The sequence below is a fragment of the Thunnus thynnus genome, chromosome 5 (genome assembly GCF_963924715.1).
Source record: "Thunnus thynnus chromosome 5, fThuThy2.1, whole genome shotgun sequence".
Classification (NCBI taxonomy): Eukaryota; Metazoa; Chordata; class Actinopteri; order Scombriformes; family Scombridae; genus Thunnus; species Thunnus thynnus.
Window position 1 is genome coordinate 11684358 of NC_089521.1, and position 23295 is coordinate 11707652.

General features: G+C 39.9%; 1 protein-coding gene across 6 annotated transcripts; it reads left to right on the top strand.

Moving 5' to 3' along the window:
* The first annotated feature begins 393 nt into the window (after positions 1-393).
* ush1c (Usher syndrome 1C) lies at positions 394-21979 on the top strand. Of its 6 annotated transcripts, XM_067589250.1 has the most exons (21): positions 394-539; positions 2628-2695; positions 3853-3996; positions 4235-4373; positions 5712-5820; positions 5926-5950; positions 6102-6159; positions 6269-6457; positions 6547-6606; positions 7089-7145; positions 8297-8439; positions 9678-9743; positions 9879-10036; positions 10234-10289; positions 17567-17608; positions 18469-18522; positions 18641-18740; positions 19136-19245; positions 19469-19524; positions 19721-19847; positions 21489-21979. In XM_067589250.1, exons 1-20 carry the CDS (start codon positions 504-506, stop codon positions 19812-19814), a joined length of 1764 nt encoding a protein of 587 aa, XP_067445351.1. In that variant the 5' UTR covers positions 394-503; the 3' UTR covers positions 19815-19847; positions 21489-21979. The 6 variants fall into 6 exon arrangements, 5 of the variants coding, with proteins under 5 accessions (XP_067445351.1, XP_067445350.1, XP_067445349.1 ...); XM_067589244.1 differs by lacking the exon at positions 19721-19847 and having other exon boundaries at positions 415-539; XR_010928373.1 differs by lacking the exons at positions 17567-17608; positions 18469-18522; positions 18641-18740; ... (2 more) ...; positions 19721-19847; positions 21489-21979 and adding exons at positions 10698-10747; positions 11002-11166; positions 11413-11838.
* Positions 21980-23295: the final 1316 nt, after the last annotated feature.

The following is a 23295-nucleotide window of genomic DNA, read 5'->3' on the forward strand; positions in this document are numbered from 1 at the left end:
ACTGGAGCGACGTTGATTACTCTGCCAACTAGCGGCAGTGCAACTGATTAAAAATATCCTTTAACTTGCAAGTATCATTAAATTATTACCAATAAAATAACCACAAAATTAGAGATAATAATGGCGCCCAAAAGTCGTGTTTGCAATGAAAGTAAGAGTGAACCAAGATGAACGATTAGAGGACCCGTTTGAAACTTTTTAAAGGACAAAAAGTTGCTTTAAGATGTCCAGCGATTATTTATGCGTTTAAAATGTGTATCTCTGATAAAACTGTTTTTAAATCGAACTAACGAAGCATATAAACTAGCAAATTGTTGAACAGATATCAATTGCTAACAGTTTGGTCAAGTTTGCAGAGCAATGACAGCAGTTAAACGGAAGCTCAACCGGAAACTGTTGTTGTACAACGACCAACTTGACTCACTGACCCCGGTCCAGTCTAGTCAAACTTCACCGACACAGACATCTCAAGTCAGGCTATCGTTGGCTGCTGTCTCTCGGAGATGGAGCGGAAAGTTGCTCGGGAATTTAGGCACAAGGTAAGATCTGAACATTGTCTTCTTCGGATTAATTAGTTGTTTTTTTCTTGCCCACTTGTCTGAAACTAACAGGTAACGTTCGCAGGTGTCTCCCTGTCAGTGATATGTTGCGCAGAAAGGCCTCAGGAAAAAGAAACAGAAGCTATAATCAAACAATAATTAGTCTTAATGGGATGCTGCTTTAATGGTAACACAAAATTAATATATAAGTCAAACATATTTTAGTGATTGTATTGTAATAGCTTTAGGTGTAAAATTATTATTTATCACATGTGTATCACTATGAAGCCCATAGGAGAAATATAGACAGAACTATTACACTTGCTATTAAATTAATGGCTTTTCATCAAAGTTATCCTGTTTTCTCGTTTGCTTTTCTTGGATTATCTAGGCTGAAAATAATTTCTTATGGTTTAGTATTACAGTTCCCACTACCTCTCCAGAAATGGGCACTGATAGGCACTCATATGAGTTGTTATCATAATTGGGCTGATAGTGTATCCATAATTTAATGTAAATCTTAAAAAAAATATTAGAGCTACAGGTTATTCTAAGCTATCGTATTGGAGGACGTCATCTCTGTTACTCACCTGTTCTTGCTGTGGTAAACATAGTTTAGATCAGTAACAACAATGATCAGATAAATATTATTTAGATGTATGCAATTCCATGAATTAAGCACAAATTATACTCTGTTTTGTGGCTGGTGTTGGCAAATTACAGCAATAGTTAAAGTCCTGAAAAGGTAACTATGAGTTAAAGATAACAGAAGAAGGGAACATGATATGTTGAGGGCGTTTTCAGCCCCAGAGCATGTAGGGATCACCACACAGCCATCTGTGCTGCACACAGGCAGGCAGGGTCCCATATTGCTGGCTCTTTACAAAGGGCAACCTAGCATTAGATAATGTAGACCGTGTCAGATATGAGCAGCTGAGCGGAATAGATGGGCAAATTTACGGGTTTAATTAGTGGCTGTGGGCACAACACGGCACAATCAGGCTCTGTTTCTTTTGGGGACATTGTCATGGTCACTGTGTGTGTGTGTGTGTGTGTGTGTGTGTGTGTGTGTGTGTTTCTGTTGTGTCGCTGAAGAACTGCATTATTGTCTGTTTCATCTTTTTGAAAGTGTCAGTTAAAGGCTGATTTGTTTTCTGGAGGCTCAGGGTCTAGTCAGCTACATTGTAACATAAGATCTTATTATGTGAAAACAATCTGAAACCATAAAGAAGATACTGCACTTTTCAAAATTGGCATCTGACTCACCGGTGATATCTTACCTTGTTGGTTTATGGTGCCAAAGTCTGCATGTTGTTTGGGCTGCAGGAGTGGCCGCTCCGAGCAAGAGAGAAGTTTATGACAGTCATAAACACCATGTCATACGCACCCTAACAGAGTCCTCATAGCAGGGTCCACACAGTGTAGCATAAAATGTATTATTACTGCAGTGAGTCTTAGGTGATCTATCTACGTTTTAGTCCATACATAAAATGATACAAAGTTTTGACTACACACTGCTTAAGATGAAGTGTGTGTGTGTGTGTGTGTGTGTGTGAATGTTGGGTGTGAATGTTCACCTCCATTTGTGTCTGAGATGTAAGATGACACTGCTGACCTTCCTACTGCAGCCTCCTCAGCTGTGCTGCCATTATTCCCTCCCAGTGGTTTGATGGTTAGGGAAGGGCAGCCCATTACACCTGCTTTAGTCTGAGGAGCCTCGTTATCCTCGAGCAAGCATAGTTTTAACTATTCACTCAGATTTATAAAAAAAGAAAAGAAAAATTGACTCAGGTCGAGTGTGAACCCTGCAGCCTAGTTTGTGACAGATTTAGTTGGAAAGAGGGAAATGTGTTACATCAGTGAGTGGCCGAAGCGTTTCCTCAAAACCATCCTGCGGCAACTGAGCTGCCATCAGGTTTGTATGACACCTACACATACATATACAGGCACAGACGGCTCACCCCCTGTGGCGTTGACAGGACCACGGGAGAGAGGTACAGTACAGTGTGTGTGTGTCAGAGGGCTGACGTTTCCTCTGATTCAGCAGTGAGAATAAGGATGGCAGCAGATGTTTGTCTCTTCTTGCAGGTGGAGCTGCTGATTGAGAATGAAGCAGAGAAGGATTACCTGTATGATGTCCTCCGCATGTATCACCAGTGAGTACCATCTGTCACTGGTCGATGTGGTTATAGCATCTGTGTGTCTGTGTGTGTGTATGTGTGTGTGTGCGCCTGCATGCACTTCAAGAGCTTGTTGTTTTGTCTCATGCCATTTTTATATTCACACCCTTATATCCTGACGGTTATTTGATGGATAGTGTTGATAAATATTTGTTACTTACTAAACCATTACTGATAAAAACATATTATTAGTGAAGCCTATATGGCCTTTAGGAGTGTTTTTGCATATATAAGTACAAAAAAGACAGTAAAACCTAAGATTTAGGCTGCATTTGTTCTCATTTGCCTCAAGTGTTGCTTGAATTACTTTACTTTACTTTTGCATGTACCAAAATGCTCTTTCAACTTAGGCTAACTTCTCTCTAACATTTTCATTTCAGTTTAAACTGTGTGATCCATCAGGGTTTCTGATAACAGCCTGGTTTTAGACGGCTGAGAGGAGATGATTGGGGGGGGGGGCTACAGGTTTAGGTTTCAATTTCATCCTTGTACAGAGCCAGAGCCCCGCGGTCCCCTCGATTAAGCCGCTGATCAGTTTCCACTCCGCTCCGACAAGCCTGGCCAGTTATTCACAAAAGATCTTTTTATGTTCATCCTGCAAACAGGGCTGAAATGGCACCCATTAATAATTTAAGGAGGAGGCCAGGTGGACAGATTTTATGCAGCAGCTTTTACTTTGCTGCTTTAATTGATGTTCTAGTTGCCTTTTGTCTTCTTATGAATTATTAAAGAAAGGTGATCGGATTGTCTTTTCCATAAGTGTTTAGATATTACAGTTATATGCTGTTGTTTATACAAAAATGGACTATTAGGGGTAACGATCCTGCGGCTGAAAAGATATTCCGAAAGCCATCGTTAGTACTTATACTTATTAATTTCAGGTGTTTCAGGTTTTTTGCACACCCTGTGTACATTTCACTCTCAACTCTGTTTTATTGAAGCTGATGACATAATGTACACACTAAATACATACTGTATTTGCACTACAAATCCTGTGTCTTGCACCAAAAAGATAACATAAACTCACAGTTACTCATGCTGCAGAAAGTCACTTGGTCTTTAACAGGAGAGTTTTTTGTATTTTCTATCTTCCCAGAAACTAAACTTAAAAACTTCATTCTCTCCTCTTGCAGGTCGATGGATTTGCGGGTGCTTGTAGGGGACCTGAAGCTGGTAATCAACGAACCAAAGCGCTTGCCCCTGTTTGACGCTATCCGACCTCTGATCCCACTCAAACACCAGGTGGAGTATGACCTGCTCACCCCTAAGAGGTCACGGTGAGTACAGCATACACTCATGTCCTGGCTCTGATGTGTACCTGGTCTGTGTCACATTAAATATGTGCTTACATTATAAAAACAGCCTGCAAAAATGTAATCATACCATAATATCCCTGAGCGTCCGTATGTATTCTCCTTGTATTCATGTTGACATCGTCTTCCTTTTCTCTTTCTAAATGTTATACGGCTCATATATCCTGCTCTTATCCTGTCTTATGTCTTCCTTGCTGTTCAGGAAGCTCAAAGAGGTGCGTTTGGATCGGACAAATCGTGATGGACTGGGTCTGAGTGTCCGTGGAGGGCTGGAGTTTGGTTGTGGTCTCTACATATCACAAATAGTCAAAGACGGTCAGGCTGGGAATGTCGGCCTTCAGGTATGTATCCGTGATGTGATGTTTTCCACTTTTTGTTCTTTAAAGCTGTTTGTAATTGCTGCTTAAAATATAAAGAGCTATATAAAATCATTACTTTGTAGTCATTATTGTAGTGATATTAATTTTACTACTAACCTTTCTCAATCAATCGCTTTGTATATAAAATGTCATAGAGCCCATGGTGATGTCTTCAAATGTCTTGTTGTGTCTGATTAACAGTCCAAAATAGGGCACATGATGTATGTATGACACAAAAAAGTTTCAAATCATCACATTGGAGAAACTGAAACCAGCAAACTTTGGGCATTTTCGCTTAAAATGACCCATTTATATACTGTATGTATATAGATATCTAAATAGTTGCTGAATAATTTTCTGTTCATCAGACAATCGATTAATTGACTAAACAATTAATCAAGTCATTATTGCAGCTCTACACTAGTTTTACTATTTGCATTCAGTTACATTGACTACATGTGTATACATACATAATCTTTATTGTATTCATTAAGATATTTTGTGTATAATTCACTTAATCATTGTATTTATTATTAAGAAGATAATGCAGGTTACCAGTTATTGTTTCCAGACAGTCAGTAAAATTGAAATCATTTTTGTGCCCATGTGTCTTAGTATTGGTGTCTTAGATTTCTGTCATAATATCAGAGTCCAGTAGAGGGTGTAGAGCACCGTGTTGGTTAAACTCTCACAGAGCTTGAATGTCTGTCACTTCTGCTCCAGTTTCACACAGATGGACAATAAACAAATGAAATTGCTCCTGTCATGAAAGAAGAAGTTAATATTCTCTTCAGACCCCTTTAGATTGATGCTTTAATAGAGATCAGACCGAATGCTCCTTGTGTCTCAAGAGACGTTGTTTATTGTGACAGATTTACAGCAGGCTTCATAACAACATCTTAGGTGAGGATGGTGTCCTGTCTAATATCTCAGAAACTCAGTCACTCTACAACAAGGCAGCTTTGCTATTGCTAGAAAAATAACAGTAATGTCTTTGCAGCAGTATGTGCCTGTACTGTATACAAGTAGCATTTTTGCTTTCACTGAAAAGTATTAATAATTTTTACTAATTTTTCACAAGAATATTTACTTTATCAATGTCAAACATGATATATTATATATATATATAATACATAAACAAGCAAAGATGGAGGAGCTTGAGGCATTAAAATGTAAATAGATCACACAGATCAATAAATCATATCATGGCTGGTATATTCATCAGACAGGGATGTAAATAGTTGAAGCAGCAATACTTTCATCTGTGATCTGGCTTGATATATTGAAATCCATAATATCCCATCCTGTGTTGATTTATAGGTTGGTGATGAGATTGTTCGCATCAATGGATACTCCATCTCCTCTTGTATCCACGAGGAGGTCATCAGTCTCATCAAGACGAAGAAGATCGTGTCACTCAAAGTCAGGCGTACGTAAAACACAAACTGCAACACGATTGACGTGTGAAATTATGTATTGTTTAACATCAGTGGCATCATTTATATGATTTTGTTTTTTTTTTTTGTCTGTGTAGATGTGGGGATGATCCCAGTGAAAAGGTAAGATGATTAGTCTGTTAATATAGTTTTCATTTGTTTAGTTATTGTTGTTGTGTGAAATATTGCTCTACTGTCTTTGGGAGTGGTGCACTGAAATGATATCGCTGTGCAGAAATCACAATGTCCTCATTGCTTTTTCTTATTTCTCCAGCTCATCCGATGAACCCCTCAAGTGGCAGTTTGTCGACCAGTTTGTGTCTGAATCTGGGGTAAGAGACGCAGTTTTTTATGGCATCTGTCATTTTCAAAAGATGTATTACATCAGCAGACAGCTTATGCAATTTTCTTTCTTTTCTTCTTTCTTTCTGTACCGCCCAGGAGAAAAAAAGCAGCATTGCAGGCTTGGCATCCCTCGGAGGGAAGGAGATCAAGGAGAAGAAGGTTTTCCTCAGCCTTGTGGGTACCAAGGGTATGGGTATCAGCATCTCCAGTGGTCCAACACAGAAACCCGGCATCTACATCAGTAACGTCAAACCAGGCTCCCTTTCTGCAGAAGTTGGACTTCAGGTGAGGCTTCCAAATGACCAGAACACCTCTATGAACTTCTATCACCCATCGTTCACTGCATCTACTGTATGTCTCATCCCAAAATGCAGGTTGGAGACCAGATTGTGGAGGTGAATGGGGTGGATTTCACCAATCTGGACCACAAAGAGGTGAAGTTTGTTTACGTGGTTACCATTAGGAAAGAAGATAATTATTTTGCAATAATGGCTGCTTAGATTCCAAAGTTTTGTCCATTATGTTTGTTTTTCCAAACAATGAGTGCATCTGTTTTAACTGCGCTTGTGATGCCAGTAGAAGTTAAACCCCTCATCACTGCCAGTGTTTGTTCGATGCTTAACTCACTTAACAGATAAATTAGCGTTTGACCTGCCAAAATAGTTTTGTGAAAAAAATCCATAAAGTGTGGTTGGTTGTTTGCCAAATGTGCTGCTGGAGAAAACACATAGTTTGCACTATTTTCATGGAGCTGGTAGTAATTTCACACCCTGATAAATATGCATTACACATAGCCAATGTCCTTAATATGGAGCATTGTCTTTCTAAGAGACTGTTATTATATTTCCCTTAATTTTATTTATTAGATATTATGTAAAAGTCATGGTCTTTTGGTCTTCTGTTATCATATTCCCAGGCTGTGAAGGTCCTGAAGAGCAGCAGGAGTCTGACTATCACTGTCCTGACAGGAGCTGTAAGTACTCCCCAACTGTGTATGTGTACTGATCTACCCACTACAATATCATATATTGTAGTAGTATATAAATCTTGTTGAGCATGTTTTGAGCAGAGTATTGTTGTTTTCACCTGAAGACACAAGATTTCACATTAATACATAAAATGCCATTAAGATACAGATGATTATATCTGGACTTGAAACTTTTTCAACACTTTAAAAGTTTATACTTTTAAAGTGAATAAAGTGAATAAAGTTTTCAAATGTAGGAATCCCTATATAAAAATGGCTGAAATCATTGAACATATTGTTCCCTGAGGATCCCCGAGTTATGTCGATAAGGAAAAACCAGGGAGACAGATGATATTTGCTTAATTCATCTTTAAACCCATTTATGAGGAAATGAATTTGTCTCAGAAAGTAAAACAGGTCAGGGATAATCTGTTCTGGATGTGAGAGCGCAAACATTTGCCTTCTCTCCTTTGCATTCCTGCACAGCACAGATTAATGTGCCTTGTTTTGTAGACATTTCATTACTTAGCATGTCCCTCAGCCTGACTGTCTACAGGAGTAACATTTATCATCAGTCAAGTCACTTGCCAGGTTGTTTGCTTCAGGACTCAGCAACGATGACTGTGTAACTGGGACAAGCAGTCCTGTCTTGTTTACTGTTTTCCTTGGTGCTTGTTCGATGCATGTATTTCTGTGTGTGTGTGTGTGTGTGTGTGTGTACGTGTCTTCCTTTTGACACTTACAGTACATCCACTATTATGATTTATTGAAATTGAAGACTGTGTTACAAAATGAAAAACCAGTATAGTGTCATAATCACTTATCTGGAACCTTGTTCTTCTTTTGCCTCCGATGTAGATAGAAAGTTATTTGTCTACATAAACACAAAACTCTGTATTAATAAATAATAATGAATACATACAGTGCAGTGTTTCTATTATGTACTTATATAGGTTTTTGTACCTGCCTGTATGTTGCAAATAATATATAAGATGTTATGTGACAAAAACAGTCATCTCCCCTCTCCTTCTCTCCCGGGTCCCGGGGATAGGTTTGGATTAACCTGCCAGTCACTAGACCCAAATAAGTTTGAGGACCCCTGTTTATGCAGGATGTCTCTGTGTGATTACCGTCTCTGGCTGTTGTCGCTCTCACAGGGCAGCGAGCTGTTTATGACAGACGAGGAGCGTCTGGCAGCGGAGGCCCGCAGAGAGCTGGAAAGGCAGGAGCTGATGCATCAGAAGAAGGTGGCACTGGAGACCAACAAAATCATTAAAGAGCAGCAGGAGAAGGAGAGGCAGTGAGTGAACTTATGGAATTGTCAAGCTTGTGGTCAGTTCAGATTCAATAATATTCTGATGATGTGATACAGTTCAGAAACATGTAACCCTACAAGCTTCTAATCATAGTTTATGACATTTAGTAGACAGATGGATACAGTGGAAAGACATATTTATGTCGTTGATCATTAACAGTTATTTTAATGCACCTGCACAGGATTTAACCTAGCTTGAAATAACATTGATTTGTTGACGATCACCCCTTTCAGATGTCATCAGTGACATCATTTCTGTTTAAACCTAATGATGAGTGCAGTGAATATCTCAGCTTCTCACTTAGAAAAATACAGTAAATATCCCAAAACTGCCCTGTAAGTCACGTAGCATCACCGCTGGCTGCTCAGTTACTGCATTTTCACCCCAAAAATGAGAATACTGACTGAGAAAAAATAAAAAAGCCCTTGTTAATAGGCTTTGCTGCCTAGAAGCAAGCATTTGTCCAAGGAAAATGATTGACATTGTGATACAGCTGTACTGAAATGCTGTGTGGTGTGTGCCAGTAGATCTGTCGGACACAGCTCAATTTAATTTGACCTGGAGAACATGCTCATAGTCCAACTATCTATCAGCGTGGATAATACAAAGATCCAGTTAATCTAAGACTGACTGACTGTTGTCATTTGGATGAGGTCCCAAATACCCCGCTGTGCATTCAAGGGCAGCCTCCACGGCACCCAGCGTCAAAGCACATCTGTCAGTCAGTGCCAACCAAATAGCTTGCTTCTCTGCTTTTCCTTTCTGGGTGGGTCAAATCTCTCCTGTCATCCTGAATTCAAAATTCCTCAAATATATTAAGGACATTGCGTGCTTTGCATCCAACTTACACCTGCCCTGCAACACAAAGAAAGTGAACAAGACCTGCAGAGATTTTCCATTTCTAATGAAGGATATTAGCCTGTATTGCTCTGTAGTTACATCACAATATAGATCTGTGTTCAGCTTACTAAATCATTTGCACATTTTTCTCAGACGTTTGTAAATTCAGATTCAAATAAATTTTTTTTTAGTGCTTTGATGTCACAAATATCTGGGGTGTGTATAATAGGACTGCATATCATGTGTTGCATGGTTGACACTCTCAGTGGCCGCCATAAACTGGGTTAAAGTTGCATATATTGTATTGAATGCCCTGTATTGTGGCATGTTGATTGGGCAGAGTTGTATGTTGAAACCTTTGTATTTATCATGTGTTAAACAGGAGAAAGATGGAGATCTCTCAGAAAACTGCAGAGGAAGAGGAGCGCTTTAAGAAGGAGATGGAGAAGTATTCATTTAAATTTTGTGCCTATGTTTTTCATAAAGTAGTATGAGAAAGTATCATATATATGATACTTTCTCATATATATATCTCATGTATAAAATATCTTACTTCTTGTACTTCTTTTGTCGTCCTCTGTAGGATTGACTCTATGGAGAAGAAACACCACAGAGAGTGGGAGGAGGACTGGGGAACCAAAGACAGGCCTAAGAGCCCTAAGAGCCCCGGCACTCCAAAGAGCCCATCTCCCGCCCCACCTGAGATAAAAACCACCCCGACTCCAAAGGCCAAGAGTTCTCGTAAGTACACCTAACAGAATCTTTTCCCTAAAATGCACGGATCCTCTATTTCTGTACTGATTCTTCTGAAACCATAGAGTTGTCTAAGTAACCCTTGCTTCACCTTATTTCCCCCCACTCTCTCTGCATGCTCTCTGTCTCTCTTTTTGTCACTTCTGTGTGCTGTGCTGCTTTTTATGCCCTCTCGACACTCTAAGTTGATGAAGCCAGTTCCTTCACAGAGGAAGACGAAGAGGAAGAGCAGGACACACAAGTGAGTCCGGAGCCTCAGCTGTGCTCCCACTGTTGTGGGAGGATAATCACGCAAACCAGCGTACACACAGACTAGTGTTGGATTTCCTTTGACAACCAAAATGTTTCATTTCTTGCTGCTGAAAATGAATAACCAACAACCAAAATCCAACTGTTGAAAGATGCTTTTTTGCATCACTTAGAATTCAATTTGCGTCTTCAGTTTTTAAATGTTTTCATTTGAGTGTCATTTTGAGTGTCTGAATGAAATAAGACAAATCTGTTTCTTTCATTTTCTTCTTTGAGTGGTGTGTTGTGGCTCTTTAGTGTGATATCTTGCTTTTCCATATTGATACTTTGCTTGAGACTTTGTTTAAAACTTTAATTTAACATATTTGTGAGAGTGACCTGTGTTCATCTCCATTCTTAGCATTTGGCTGGTTTTATCGATACGAGGGGAAACTGCCGTCAATCCGAAAGGTACTGCCTGCGTTCAGTGTGGTGTTCGAGTGAAAGTCTTGTTTTTTTAACCAGGTGTGAAGTCATCATGACATGTTGGTGGTTAAATATTCATATCAGAGCTTTTTCTTTTTTAGAATTATTTATAAAACATAGTTTTTCGCTTTATCGGTCATGCACAGTGTGGTGTTACAAGCTTTCTTTGCATGTCATGGTGTGAAGTTTGGAGTCACAGATTGTCTGCTTTATATATTGACTAACTGATGACACCTCAGAAAGGTGACAAGAAGAAGAAAAAGAAGAAAGTGTCCAACACAGACACATTGCAGGAGCAGAGAAAAAACAAAAAGGAGATGGAGTTTGAGCTGAAACTCGCCAAGGAGAAAGAAGAGATGTATGAACGAGAAAAGCAACTGAAGATCAATAGGCTGGTTCAAGAGGTATGAAAAGAGGGGCACTGAATTTTAATACTGGATGATGTCAATGTGGATTAATCCTTATGATATGTACAGCATGCGGTACTGAAAGAGCAACTTTAATATTATGGATCATAGAGTTTCTAGTTTTGGCAACCCTGATGTATGTCTTCGTTATTTGAGAGCTGAGCATGTGAGTGAGTGTGTGTTTGTGTGAAGTAGGAAATGATTCCCGTGGTCTGATGCTGCGTGGCTCTGCCTCTGTGCCAGGTTTCAGAGACAGAGAGAGAAGACCTTGAGGAGTCGGAGAAAGTGCAACACTGGGTTGAGCGTCTTTGTCAGACTCGGTTGGAGCAGATCTCCTGTGTGGAGAACGAATCTCCAGAGGTACAGAGTGAGACCTCCTCTGTCAAAACCTCTCTGTGTTAACAACACCATAGTGATGTTATGTCTTTCTGTATAACCATGTCATAAACCAACCATGTTGCAAGGACATGGTTATAGCTTCAATAACATACTAAATCATTGATTTTGATTTTAATTATTGATGTTAACTCCCCACCATGTTTAGTTGGTGACTTGTCTCTGTAGTTCAACATATTTATGGTAAAAACCAGATGTTTCTGAGTGAAAAGATGTGGAGAAATGTTGTCCTTACAGCCATTGGGATGCAGCAAAAGAGAGAGTGTGTTGTAGAAGAAAAGGGGGGGTTGCACAACTACAGTGTGTGTACCATGTTGTCACACATTTCCCTTGTTAAGTTACATGATTGATATCGTAAGAGAGACAATAATGTCTTATTTTCCACCAGGTGAAGATCAGTAGGAAATTAGAGGAGGGACAGAATTTTTAAATAGCACAAAAAGATGACAAAAAATGTACTCTGTGGTCTAATTCCCAATTCTTATTTTATTGTGCACTGTAAACGTTTCAACCACAAATCTGGTAACCGTACCATTTATTGTTCAAACATCATCATGGTCATGTAGAATAAAAGAAGAATTGGGAATAAAACACAGTCGTACGCGGATATTTTTGTTTGTTTTTTTAAGCAGATTAACCAAAAAATGTACATACTGTACCTTTAAGTACCTCCCAAGAATTAATTGATGTGCGTCTGCCTCCTGATGATTGCCTCACTTGTTAAATAGGTCAACAGGAGAATTAACACGTGAGGTGAAACAAGTCATTTTCTGTTTCATTGTGACTTTAAGCTCTCGCCGCCGCGCTCTCCTGCTTCTGAGCCCAGGGTGAAACGTTTCCCTGGCGGTCTCCACCTGGCCACCACCGATCTGGACGACATTAACCTGGACGAGGTGGATCAGAGCCTGAGGGGCCCTCTGAAGAGACTTGCCCCCACCCAGCCCGGCACTAGCCAGCCTCCCCCACCCTTGCCTCTCCCTCCACCTTCACCCAAGCTGAACCCTACCATCCCCAACTATTCTCCCCCTTCCACCAGAGCATCCCCACAACGCCGACCCCCGTCTCCACCCAATGCGAGGAAACCGCCCTCTGCTTCATCTACTATGACCAACAAGGGGCGCAGGCCTCACCCACACCACCCTCACGCTCACCCTCCCCAACCCCAAACCCAACCCCCTCGTCCACCTTCCTCCCACTATCCTCCTCCGTCTCAGTCTTCATGGCCCCCCTCCTCCCCCCAACCCGCCCCGAGACCTCCTCCGCCACCACCCCCGCCTCCACCACCACCTCCTCCTCCCCCTCCACCCCCGCCCCCGCAACACACTGAAGAAAGAGTAGGCACCCTCAGCGGGTACCGCCAGCATCACCACTATCATCACCTCCAGCACCCTCCTAGTCCTCCAGAGCACAGGAGTGAGTGGGAGGCAGGGGGCTATCTCCCGAGAGGAGGGATTTACTCATCCACCCCCAGTGAAATGTCCTACCCCTCTAGTCCCAAGGTTAGAGTTACTCATGTCAGAGAGATGATGTGTTGGACTGGCATGAATTCTCACTGCTTGCTTTTCCTGTAGAAGTGTTAAACTGGTAGATTGCAAGGATAATTTTCTTCCATCTGGGAAGAAAAATTGCATTTGCAGTTTCCAAGAAACATAATCAAGGCTCACAGAGTTAATGCATTTCAAGACAGCAGGACTCAATTGTCTTTAATGCATACAATTTATTTGCCTATTCTGTTTTGTGCATGAGGAGAGAGTGATACATTGTATTAGCATGGCTGAATTGGGTAGTCATTGATTTACAATTTTCTTCCAGCTGAGGGAGATGCATTCAAAGATGCAGTTAGTCGAAATTAATGTTTATTGGTAGCTGTGCGGTTTGTTATACTGAGCGTGGTGTTTGCGTGGTGTGTGGTGTGTATTGGGAGTTTCGTTTGATAGTGTTGCATGCTGATGAAAGTGGGATGTTGCAGTAATGTGAGATGATCTGATTTTTAAAAAACGTTTGCATGCATCCAGTGGGTTATACGTGGAATAATTTTGAAACCTCAGGCGTGCTGTGATACCTGACAAAGTGTGAGTCTGGGTGTATGTTGCACTGATATTCCTGCTGTGCTCCGTATGTGCTGGGGGGGCTGAAAGATTAACTGTATTTCACTGTGGTTCAGGTATTGAGAAATACATCTCATGCCAGTCGTGTTTCCAATTCAAGCAACCCCTTGGTGAGTCTCTCTCTGTAAAAAAACAAAACAAAACACACCCCTCTCTGCTCACACTCTTCTCTTCAAGGCTTGTTCTACAATAAATGAACATACTGTTTAAATACAACAGAATCTTTCCCAAACAGCAACTAGCTCCTAGTCCCTCCAACCAGAGGCGTCAGATGGTCCCTGTCATGTCTAAGCCTGTCATGCTGCCCCAGTCGCAGACGCACCGACCAGATCCACACAGATCTGCACTCCGATCTGATGGCTTGGTATGAAACACACCACACTTCACTCAGCTGCTTCTTGCATAGAATTTCACCTCAGCTTAACAGGGTCATAAAACATTCAGACAGACATCTGACGCAGTATATCCTAAACTGGCTGAGGGATTCATCCCTCTTCACCTCTTTTTCGAATCCCGGTGAGTCTTCCAGACTCTCCAGCTGTTTGACAGAGAAGCAATCTGTGGTTGTTAAATGACGCAGGTGAGCCATATCTCCTTCCTGTCAAATAGCTCTAATGAAAATGGGCAGATTATTTATTTTCCAAAATGCATTTACCTCAGACAAGTTAACTAAGCAACCCTCTTTTCCAGCAGCTCTCCCTGCCTCCCATTAACAGAGTCACACAATCACACCTGAACGCCCAGTACAGTCACACACTGAGCTGCTGAGCACCACAGCAGCTGGAGGTGAAATGCCTTGCTGAAGGGCACCTTTACTATAGGAGCTGAAGGAAGGGATGCCATTAATCATTCACATTCCCCTGATATGTTTTACCCCAGTTTTCCGAGTACGTGAGCTGGCAAACAGGCTAACTCTAGTAGTATAGCTGTGTACAGCAGTAATTTAATGTTTTTGGATACAGTTTTGGAGATTTTATTCCATAAGTTGAATTGGCATCAAAGAAAATCACTGCAGGATGGAGTCATATCTTTTGTCAAGTCTTATGCAGTTACCATATACTGTAGCACAGGGCTCAGCAACCAGTTTTTCAGGATTTTTCAATGGGAGGCTGTTAACCAGCGCAGTGGGAACACGGGCCTATATGTTTTGTTTATTCCTTTTAATTCATTTAAGAATAAAATGTATTCTTAAAGTAATTCTTAATTTATTTTTAACACTGTTTAGGATTTTAGAATTGTATGTTTCCCAGCAGTACAGGAAGTGAGGAGTAACAGAGTTACAGCTTATTTTAATATTCTTTAAGCTAGAAATGACTCATATGCAAATTCAATATATGTTTTGTGTTGCACTTGCATTTGATTGAAAGTACTGTTGCTGTAGCCATAGATAAAAATGGCATCTGCACCCAGTTTCTGTTAGACTGCCCCCCATTTGTGTTTGTGAAGAACAGTTGTGTTCTGGTCCAACAGGCTAGTCGTGGAATTAAAACAGTTTTAGAATTCACACGTGAAAATGTTTTTTCTGGTAGGTTAATTAGACTTAATTTCAACACCATGCACTGTTCAAATAGCATGATGATATCATGGTTTCAAAGCGTGTCCTGGTGTGAGGGCAGTATTAGATGTATTGAGTTGATATTCACTGGGATTTACACAAGCCTTGTGTTTATTTTGTTATCTACAGTAGATTTGTTAAAAAAAATATGTAAAAGTTAACTATGAAAGTCAAAACTTCAGCTTTCATCAACGGGTCAAATGTTTTCTTCTGGGGGGCTGGATTTGGCCCATGGGCCGCTGTTTGCCTACCACTGATGTAGCATTTGCCAAGGATTCTTGTCTGCCACTGTGTTTGATACAGAATAGAGGGTAACACTTAACCTTAAGTCCCCTTATTTAGCATTTACAATCAATATATAAACATTTAATCATTTAAATAATGGTTTATAACACAGATATATTATTACATTAGATATATAATGTAGTTATGTGCAGATAAGATATATTTTTAAGTGTTTATTAATGTACAGTGTTTGCCAACAGTTACAACTTCTCCAGTGAAGACATACTTACTTTACTATATTATCATTCATTATCTGTTTATACACCAGTCTCCACCTATGGGTACCCACGGGAGGAATTATAGTTGTTGACAAATACATTAATAAACATTTATATCTGCCAACAACTACATTATAGTGCTAATACAGTGTTGTGGGAAATCTAAATAAAATGGGATTTTGACAATGAAAACTATGAAATATCACCAGCCTCATCCTTTAACCACAATACTGATCTTGTTACTTTGCGAATTAAACCAAAACTCTTTTTATTACCTGCAGTACAAATATGGTATATATTTTTATGATCTGGATGTTATGTTTTTTTGTTAGAGGGAATAATTGTCACATACACATAGAGTGATATTGACTGTCAGATAACTTAGGTCATCACATTGAGCATTCACCCTCCGGTATGTCGAGGTGTGCTCCACGGTGTGTCAGTACACAGTGACATCACTGTTGAGCGTGGTTACAGGTGCAACAGACCGCACCCATCACTGATGTGGGGTGTGGTCAGAGCTGAAACTGTTGAAACTTTCAACCAGAGAGGGCAGCACGACACTGCTTTTCAGTCTGCTATTAATTTGTTTTGTTTTTTTAAATGTAAGATATATAGAAAGATGTTCAAGCATTGAAGTGAGGTTTGTGTATTTTTTCATTTCTTTTGTTTCAGCCCCCAGAAATGTTGAAACGGATGGTACCTTACAACTCATCTTTTAAATCAAACAACAAACAACAAGTAATCCATACCTATCACCACCTCTCTTCCTCTCTCGCCATTCTTGAGTGCTTTTTTTCCTGTTTTTCTCCCCGGACCTTTTCTCTCCATGCTCACACATCAGGTTTCCTCATGGTTGACTGAAGCCTTCATGATGGGTCCTCCTTTATTTTTTCATTATGACCTCTTGCTGTCGGTTGCATCAGTGCCTTTTGGTCTAGTTGTGTAACATATGCATGACTGCACTTTTATTGATTTGGAGAGGGCAATACCACTAAACATGTGGTGAACATGTACTGTGGGTATGCATGTTTTGGCCTTACTACTGTTATTGGTTTTGATCTTTACTGGTAACAAGATGGTTTGTAGGTCAAAGAAAAAAAGGTCTATAAAGTTTTATCGAAGACTCCGGGTGGTTGTGATCTTTCCTCTCTACATGGGCTGATGCAGCGTGAATCACTAAAAGATAGAAGAGTGTTTGTTTTACCTTTTAATGTACCTTCACTCTGCTATTATTCCAAATACCTCGTCAGTGATATTGCTTGTCTGACTGTCTCCAGCCCACAACAAATAAAAACAGATATTACAAATGAGCTCATTTTTTATGTCCGATGTTAAATGTATGCACAAGCATAGGAAATGAACTGTTAGATTAATGTGTGTTTATTCTGCAGGAAGAAAAATGGCTCTCTGGCTCATTGTAGCTGGATGAATGTGATGTCCTCTCTCTGAGAGCTTTGTTCTGTTTCCTTCTTCCCCTTCCTGTGAAATTAAATTGCTGTCGTCTTTGGTAGGAATGATTAGGGATGATTTTCTCTGTGTGTGTCTGTGTGTGTGCATGTGTCCCTGTGAATTATTCTTGGTCATATTGAATTAAGGTGTGATGCCTTAAAAGCCACTGTGCTTTTTGAATTAATGACCGTCTCCATGGTTTCCATTTATCCAGCATGATATTAAAACTTTCACAGAGAAATGGTTGTCAAAGGAAATCTGACCTGTCACAGTTAATGTTCGCAGAGATTTCTTAGAGATTCATTTGTGTATTGTATCTTGTTTGTTAACTACCTATTGACATGTTGATCCGTTTAATGAACTGCATATTGATTCTTTTTCAGGGCTTTCAGAAATTCGTGGAAGATTTTGATCCCCACTCAATGGTATTGTATGCGTGATCTTGTCAGCACTGCAACAATTGCACTAAATATGTCGTAATTTAAAACCAAACTGGTAAACAAGTATGAGGACATGGCTCCTGCCAACTGTAAATATTGTGTGCAGCATTACTTCAGCATTTAAAGCAGATCTAACAGTTATAAAATTAGCTCACAGTGACTACAATAACCTATCAAACCTCTAAGAATTACACTTAACAATACTCCAATAAGCCAACTTATCAGTAAAAAGCTCTTTGCTAAAAGTGGATAAGATGTTCTTATCAGACGACCACTCACAGTGAAGTGTTTAAGTAACAAACAGCTCTCATGAATAGATGTTTTAAAAGTTTATTTGTGTGAATTCAACTGTGGTGCAGCATCTAAATGTGTATATCTAGATAACAGCTTACAAAAAAGCAGCAGCTGCAAATAATAGGCTAAACAACTCTATTTCAAATTACACTCATTGCTTCGGATGACATATTAATTATTAAGACCAATGACAGTGTAGCAAAATGTGTCTCAGAAAGTGTGAGGTTGCCTCTGTCTATGTAGGCTATTGCAGTCATCCAGGGACATCAGAGGCTACTCTTTACCAATTTAAATGAGCTCCAAAAGTCTCTTGGTTATATTGGATTGGTTATAAGTAAATTAATTATATTCTGAATTTTTTCAATAGGAGTTACAGTGAAGGATTTTTCTCTTGAGACCAAATTTTCACTTTTAGCAGTATGGTAGGGTCCACGTTAAGGAACCATTCTTTATGTTTGGTACTTGTGACTCTTCACTGCTTACTATGCAACTGATGTGTGATGTTGTGCTTTTTTCGTTCTTTTTTTCTTCCATTCTGCCTTTGACAATAGTTCTCCTCGGACCAGATTGCTGGGCGAGATGTGAGACAGCTGAAAATCAAAAAGGTAACTAGATTCCTTAACTTCAGATAACTCTGTATTAATGAGAGGAATCTCGCTTATCACTTTCAAGGTAAGATGTTCTAAAACATGACTGATGGTGTTGATGTTTGTCGTTCTCGAGATGGGACAGCTTGACCTGGCTCTGGAGGGGGGCGCAGACTCTCCCTTGGGAAAGCTGGTGATATCGTCTGTGTATGAAGGCGGTGCTGCAGATAAGCACGGTCAGTTCATGTTTCATTGTATTAAATTAATTTTATGACAAGTTAACTGTGAGTTCAAGACAGTTTTATTTTGAGATTTATTAGCATATGTTTGGCTTTACTGCAGAACCTGGCCTCCTCCTCTGTTTTTGATTATTACACCATCATTACTGTTTCCATGGTGAAATATAGGGAGCAACTTTCCTGTGCACACAGTTAAAACAAACTGCCCCACTGTAACACTGCATCACTGTAGGAGACATATTTACAGTTGAGATTCAAGTGTCTGAGTGCCTCTTTACACAGACTGCATTTCTCTGCAGCTGCAGCTGGCACTCACTCTGTATGTGTTTGTGTGTCAGTGTTTTAAATAGATATGTTTGGCATCTAAATGGCTCCGATGTGTCTTTTCATAGGTGGCATTGTACCCGGAGATGAGCTTATGGCTGTGAATGGGAAGATCCTGATCGATGCCACATTGACTGAAGGACAAAACTCTCTGGCTCGAGCCTGGAATGGTGGAGGGGTATGAGACGGAGAAATGCCATATGCTTTTCTTTTCAAAAGGATATTTTTTTATCTTAATAGCTACAGCATTGTTCTATTTATCATAGTTAAACCCCATCAACCCTGATTGATTGATTGTGCTCACACACTCTGACTTGCTGGTCCAGTCATGCTGTTTGACCTCATATTCATCAATTCAGTTTCAACACGAAATGAAAATAAGTGTTGTTTCTACTTTTTAGGACTGGATTGATGTTGTGATTGCAGTGTCCCCTCCGAAAGATTATGAAGATGAAGTGTAAGCATTCATATTAATACTTTATTTTTCATTCAGAATATGTGTATAAGCGGTTGTTCACAGTATCACATTTGCTATTTATCTGAATACACATCTGGAGCATTTGTGTGTTGACAGCAAGGCAATAATCTAATGAGTCTGGTTCAGTAGTTTACAGGATATGACAGTGTGTCTGTGTGTGTGCGCGTGTGTGCAGCCCTAAGTCAGCATCAGTCAGTCCCACTGTGAACAGAAAGGTGTTTGAAGGCAGTGCGTCACTGTACAGACACGGCTACCTGCTTCAGCACTAGTCCTCCCTCTCCTCCTTCCTCACCCTCGTCCTGGTAATTCACTTAGTTTTCAGACCTCCTCTTCTTCACTGCACGTCAGAGGGGATGTTTGGTGTGACATTTGTTTTTGTTTGGCCCTCTTTTTTTTTTTTAGCACATGTGACAGTCTCCCTGTCAATCAGAAGAAAGCAAACAAGCAGTGTATTTTGGTATTGTTTCCCCTCACCTTTGTCAAACTGTCAGATTTGTGTGTTGCTGTAACAGCTCAGCTGTTTCCACGTGACATTTAATAAATACAGCTCATACAGTATCCACTTTCCCCTTCTTTCTATTTAAGAAATGGCTCACAGCGATGTTTCTTTATTGCTGTAGCATGTGCTCTACAAGCTGTGCTATTTAAGTGAAGACATTTCCAGCTAATGTGATCAGTGACCCATCCCACCATATATCTGCCAAATCTTGACCCAGTGAGCCGTATATAAACACGTGTAAATGTGTGGCCTCTGTGGTATTGTCCAGCGTCGCCAGGTCATGGATGCTCATAAAAGCAGCACATGAGTCCTGCCAGCCTTCAGCAGTTGTTCTGATTGATGTTGTTCCATGGGACTGTTACATGTTCGGACATACATAGCTAACACCGAGTGACACTGGGTGGTACTGTAGCAGGGAGTTCTGCTCTGCTACAGTAAAAACTTTCATGTTCGCAGGGTTTTTACATTTGCTTTAATGCATGATGATTGTCAACTATTTTAATGTAAGATAGATTTGTTGTAAAATTTGGATTTTTGAAAGATACCAAAGCTGTGGTTTGTGCAGTTTGAGTGCCCCAGCCTGAAAAGAAAAAAGAACATCTTGGCTCCATGTTTAAGCCCTGATTATTTTCTAAAACTCACCTGCATGTGTTTTGCTCTGTTGTGTTTAAAGGACAGGTTCACAATTTTTCAAGTCTGTTTTAAAATATCAGTAAGGTGTCCATATGAACACTGAAAGAGGTTTTCCTCGCTGTAATCATTCCTCCTGTTCATACTGGATATTAAAAGATCTCCTTCAAAAGCGCTTTCAATGTAAGTGATGGGGACCAAAATCCAGTCATTTTGTGCAAAAATGCATTTAAAAGTTCATCTGAAGCTTATATGAGGCTTCAGCTGTCTGAGTTAGTCATATCAAGTGGATATCTGACACATTTACAGTCTTTTCAGCATAAGGTTCTTTATGTTTCCTCGGACAGTATTTCCCTGTTGAGCTGTGGTGGAAGTATAGTAACAAAAAGAAGGACTTTGCTACTAAAAAGACTGTAACGTTGAAAGATATCTACTTGATTTGACTAATTTGGATGCTGACGCTTCATATTAGCTTCAGATAAACTTTTAAATACATTTTTGCACAGAAAGAGGACTGTGGATTTTGGCCCCCATCACTTGCATAATGAAGGGATCTTCTAATGGTCAGTATGAACAGGAGGACTGATTATGGCAAGAAAAAACTATTTCAGCGTTCATTTGGGCACCTGACTATTGTTTTAATACACACTTGAACATTTGTGAACCTCTCCTTTAATGTGCAGTGAACAATGCAAAAAATGTTTTTCTGGGGAAACAAAAACAGTAGGTTTTTACTGCTTTCATATTTATATGATTGATAAAAGTAGATCTGACAAAGCAACATGTTGTTGATTAATTATTCTCTCTTTTGCAGAACATTCTTCTAGTTTCATTAACAACCTGCCATGAAAACCAGACTGATTAAGAAGAAGGAGCCCTTAATTCTTGAGGATTCATCATCTCTTTAATCACAATAGACTAATAATACTATGTCTCCTTCATCTTTTCCCTGTAAATACACAAGCTCACAATGGTCTTTTTGCTTTTAGTTTGCATCACATCGGGCTTAAATGAGCATCTTGGCAACACGGTGTCAATATGCATTCTCACTGTCTTGATTTGTGAAGGATGCTCCTGTCAATATGTACTTGTCTCCAATAATCCTCTTCACCTCTTTCGAGCCTGGACATGAAGCTGTAGACCTCAATTAGATACGCACCTTTAAACATGTGTCTCATCTGTCAGTATAACTGAAAAGGGCGAGTAACGGGAGACAAAGTGTAATCAGTAACACCTCTCTAATCTGCCTTTTCAAAGCCTAATAAAAGAATGCTCACAGGACTCAGTTTCTGTTGTGCATACTGATTCTTTGCTCCTTACATGTTGCTTTTTTTCCTGACATTACATTCCCAGGTTAGTGATGCAGTGGTAATTAAGAGATCTGGTTAGTGATTGTCATAAGGCAAACACACACCAGTGTCAGCAGAAAGCAGCATTTTCATAAAAAAGGTACAAATTTATAAGTAGATGTACTTTATGTGTATTTAGAAGTCAATGTCTGATGATGGACATGGAGGCAGTAGTTTTATATAATCCAGATTAGTGTCTGATTTAAACCCTTTAGAAACTGTTTTTTTTAATGCACAAGAATTTATGTCCAGTTTTATTGTAGCCTTTTATTTCCAACATACTAATAAAATTGACAGGTTTTTTTTATTTTCTTGTTTTTGGCAGAAGTAAACATCCAGAGAGCCTCTATTAGATGAAATGGTTTGGTCCTGCCTCCAAACCAGGCGCAAACAGTAATTGCTAGCAGTGAATCATATCATGTCATGTCTCAACTTCCTAAAAGAAATCTGGCTTCCAAAAACAAAAAGAAAGACGAGAGAGAAAAGAAAAGGTGACAGTATGTCACCCAATTTTTCACAAAAAACAGAGTTTTATAATCTCATGTCGGGCATGACATTCCCGTGCTCGCCAATTCACCGTTGATCATGCAGCTCTTCTAGACTTTATGTTGTAGGGCTGAATGGATCAAATTCTGAAAGATTCTGGGGTTGTGTGATGCTCAAAACAATTTATCCACTGTTTTGTAGCAGCAGTGGTGTACTGGCGATCAGGCATAATGTCTGGGACAAATCCCGTTGGGTGAACTGTCAAAACATATCTGTTTTTACCTCTCATTCGGGGTGCACAAGAGAGCGTGCTGCATGCCTGTGTCAGACTATCACAGCCGAGTACCCCCCTTTACTCTCACTGCCAGAAGGGGGAGACAAAAGTCCCACACCCCAGCTTTAATATCTTCACAGAAAATTCTGAGTGTTTACATGTTGTTCCTCTTTTAGCCAACATTTAATCAATGTAGGCAAACTTTTAGCAAGCTACTCATACTAAATCATTTGTCCCTGCCTGGTGCCGGGCCCGACAGATGCAGCCTCAGGCTCAGCAGCTCTATCTCCCCATCCCCCCACCACTGAACCAGCCCTACTCCCAACTGAAGGAGGAGGTGAGCAGCATTGTGTTGAATGACATGTCAGCTGGTATAACTGCAGGGGATCTGTGGAAATTTCTTTTTATTATTACGAATAAAAGAAAAAAAAGAAAAAATTTTTTTTAAATGATAAGCACTGATAGTATAATTAGTTGGTATGTATACTTCGTCAAAAAATCTGCTGCTAGTT

Excerpts from the sequence above, each read along its gene's own strand:
- ush1c (XM_067589250.1), top strand. The coding sequence starts at position 504 with ATGGAGCGGAAAGTTGCTCGGGAATTTAGGCACAAG. Across the intron at positions 5,951-6,101 it reads GGGATGATCCCAGTGAAAAG|CTCATCCGATGAACCCCTCA; the intron begins GTAAGATGATTA and ends TTATTTCTCCAG. Across the intron at positions 19,525-19,720 it reads AAAGATTATGAAGATGAAGT|CCCTAAGTCAGCATCAGTCA; the intron begins GTAAGCATTCAT and ends GCGTGTGTGCAG.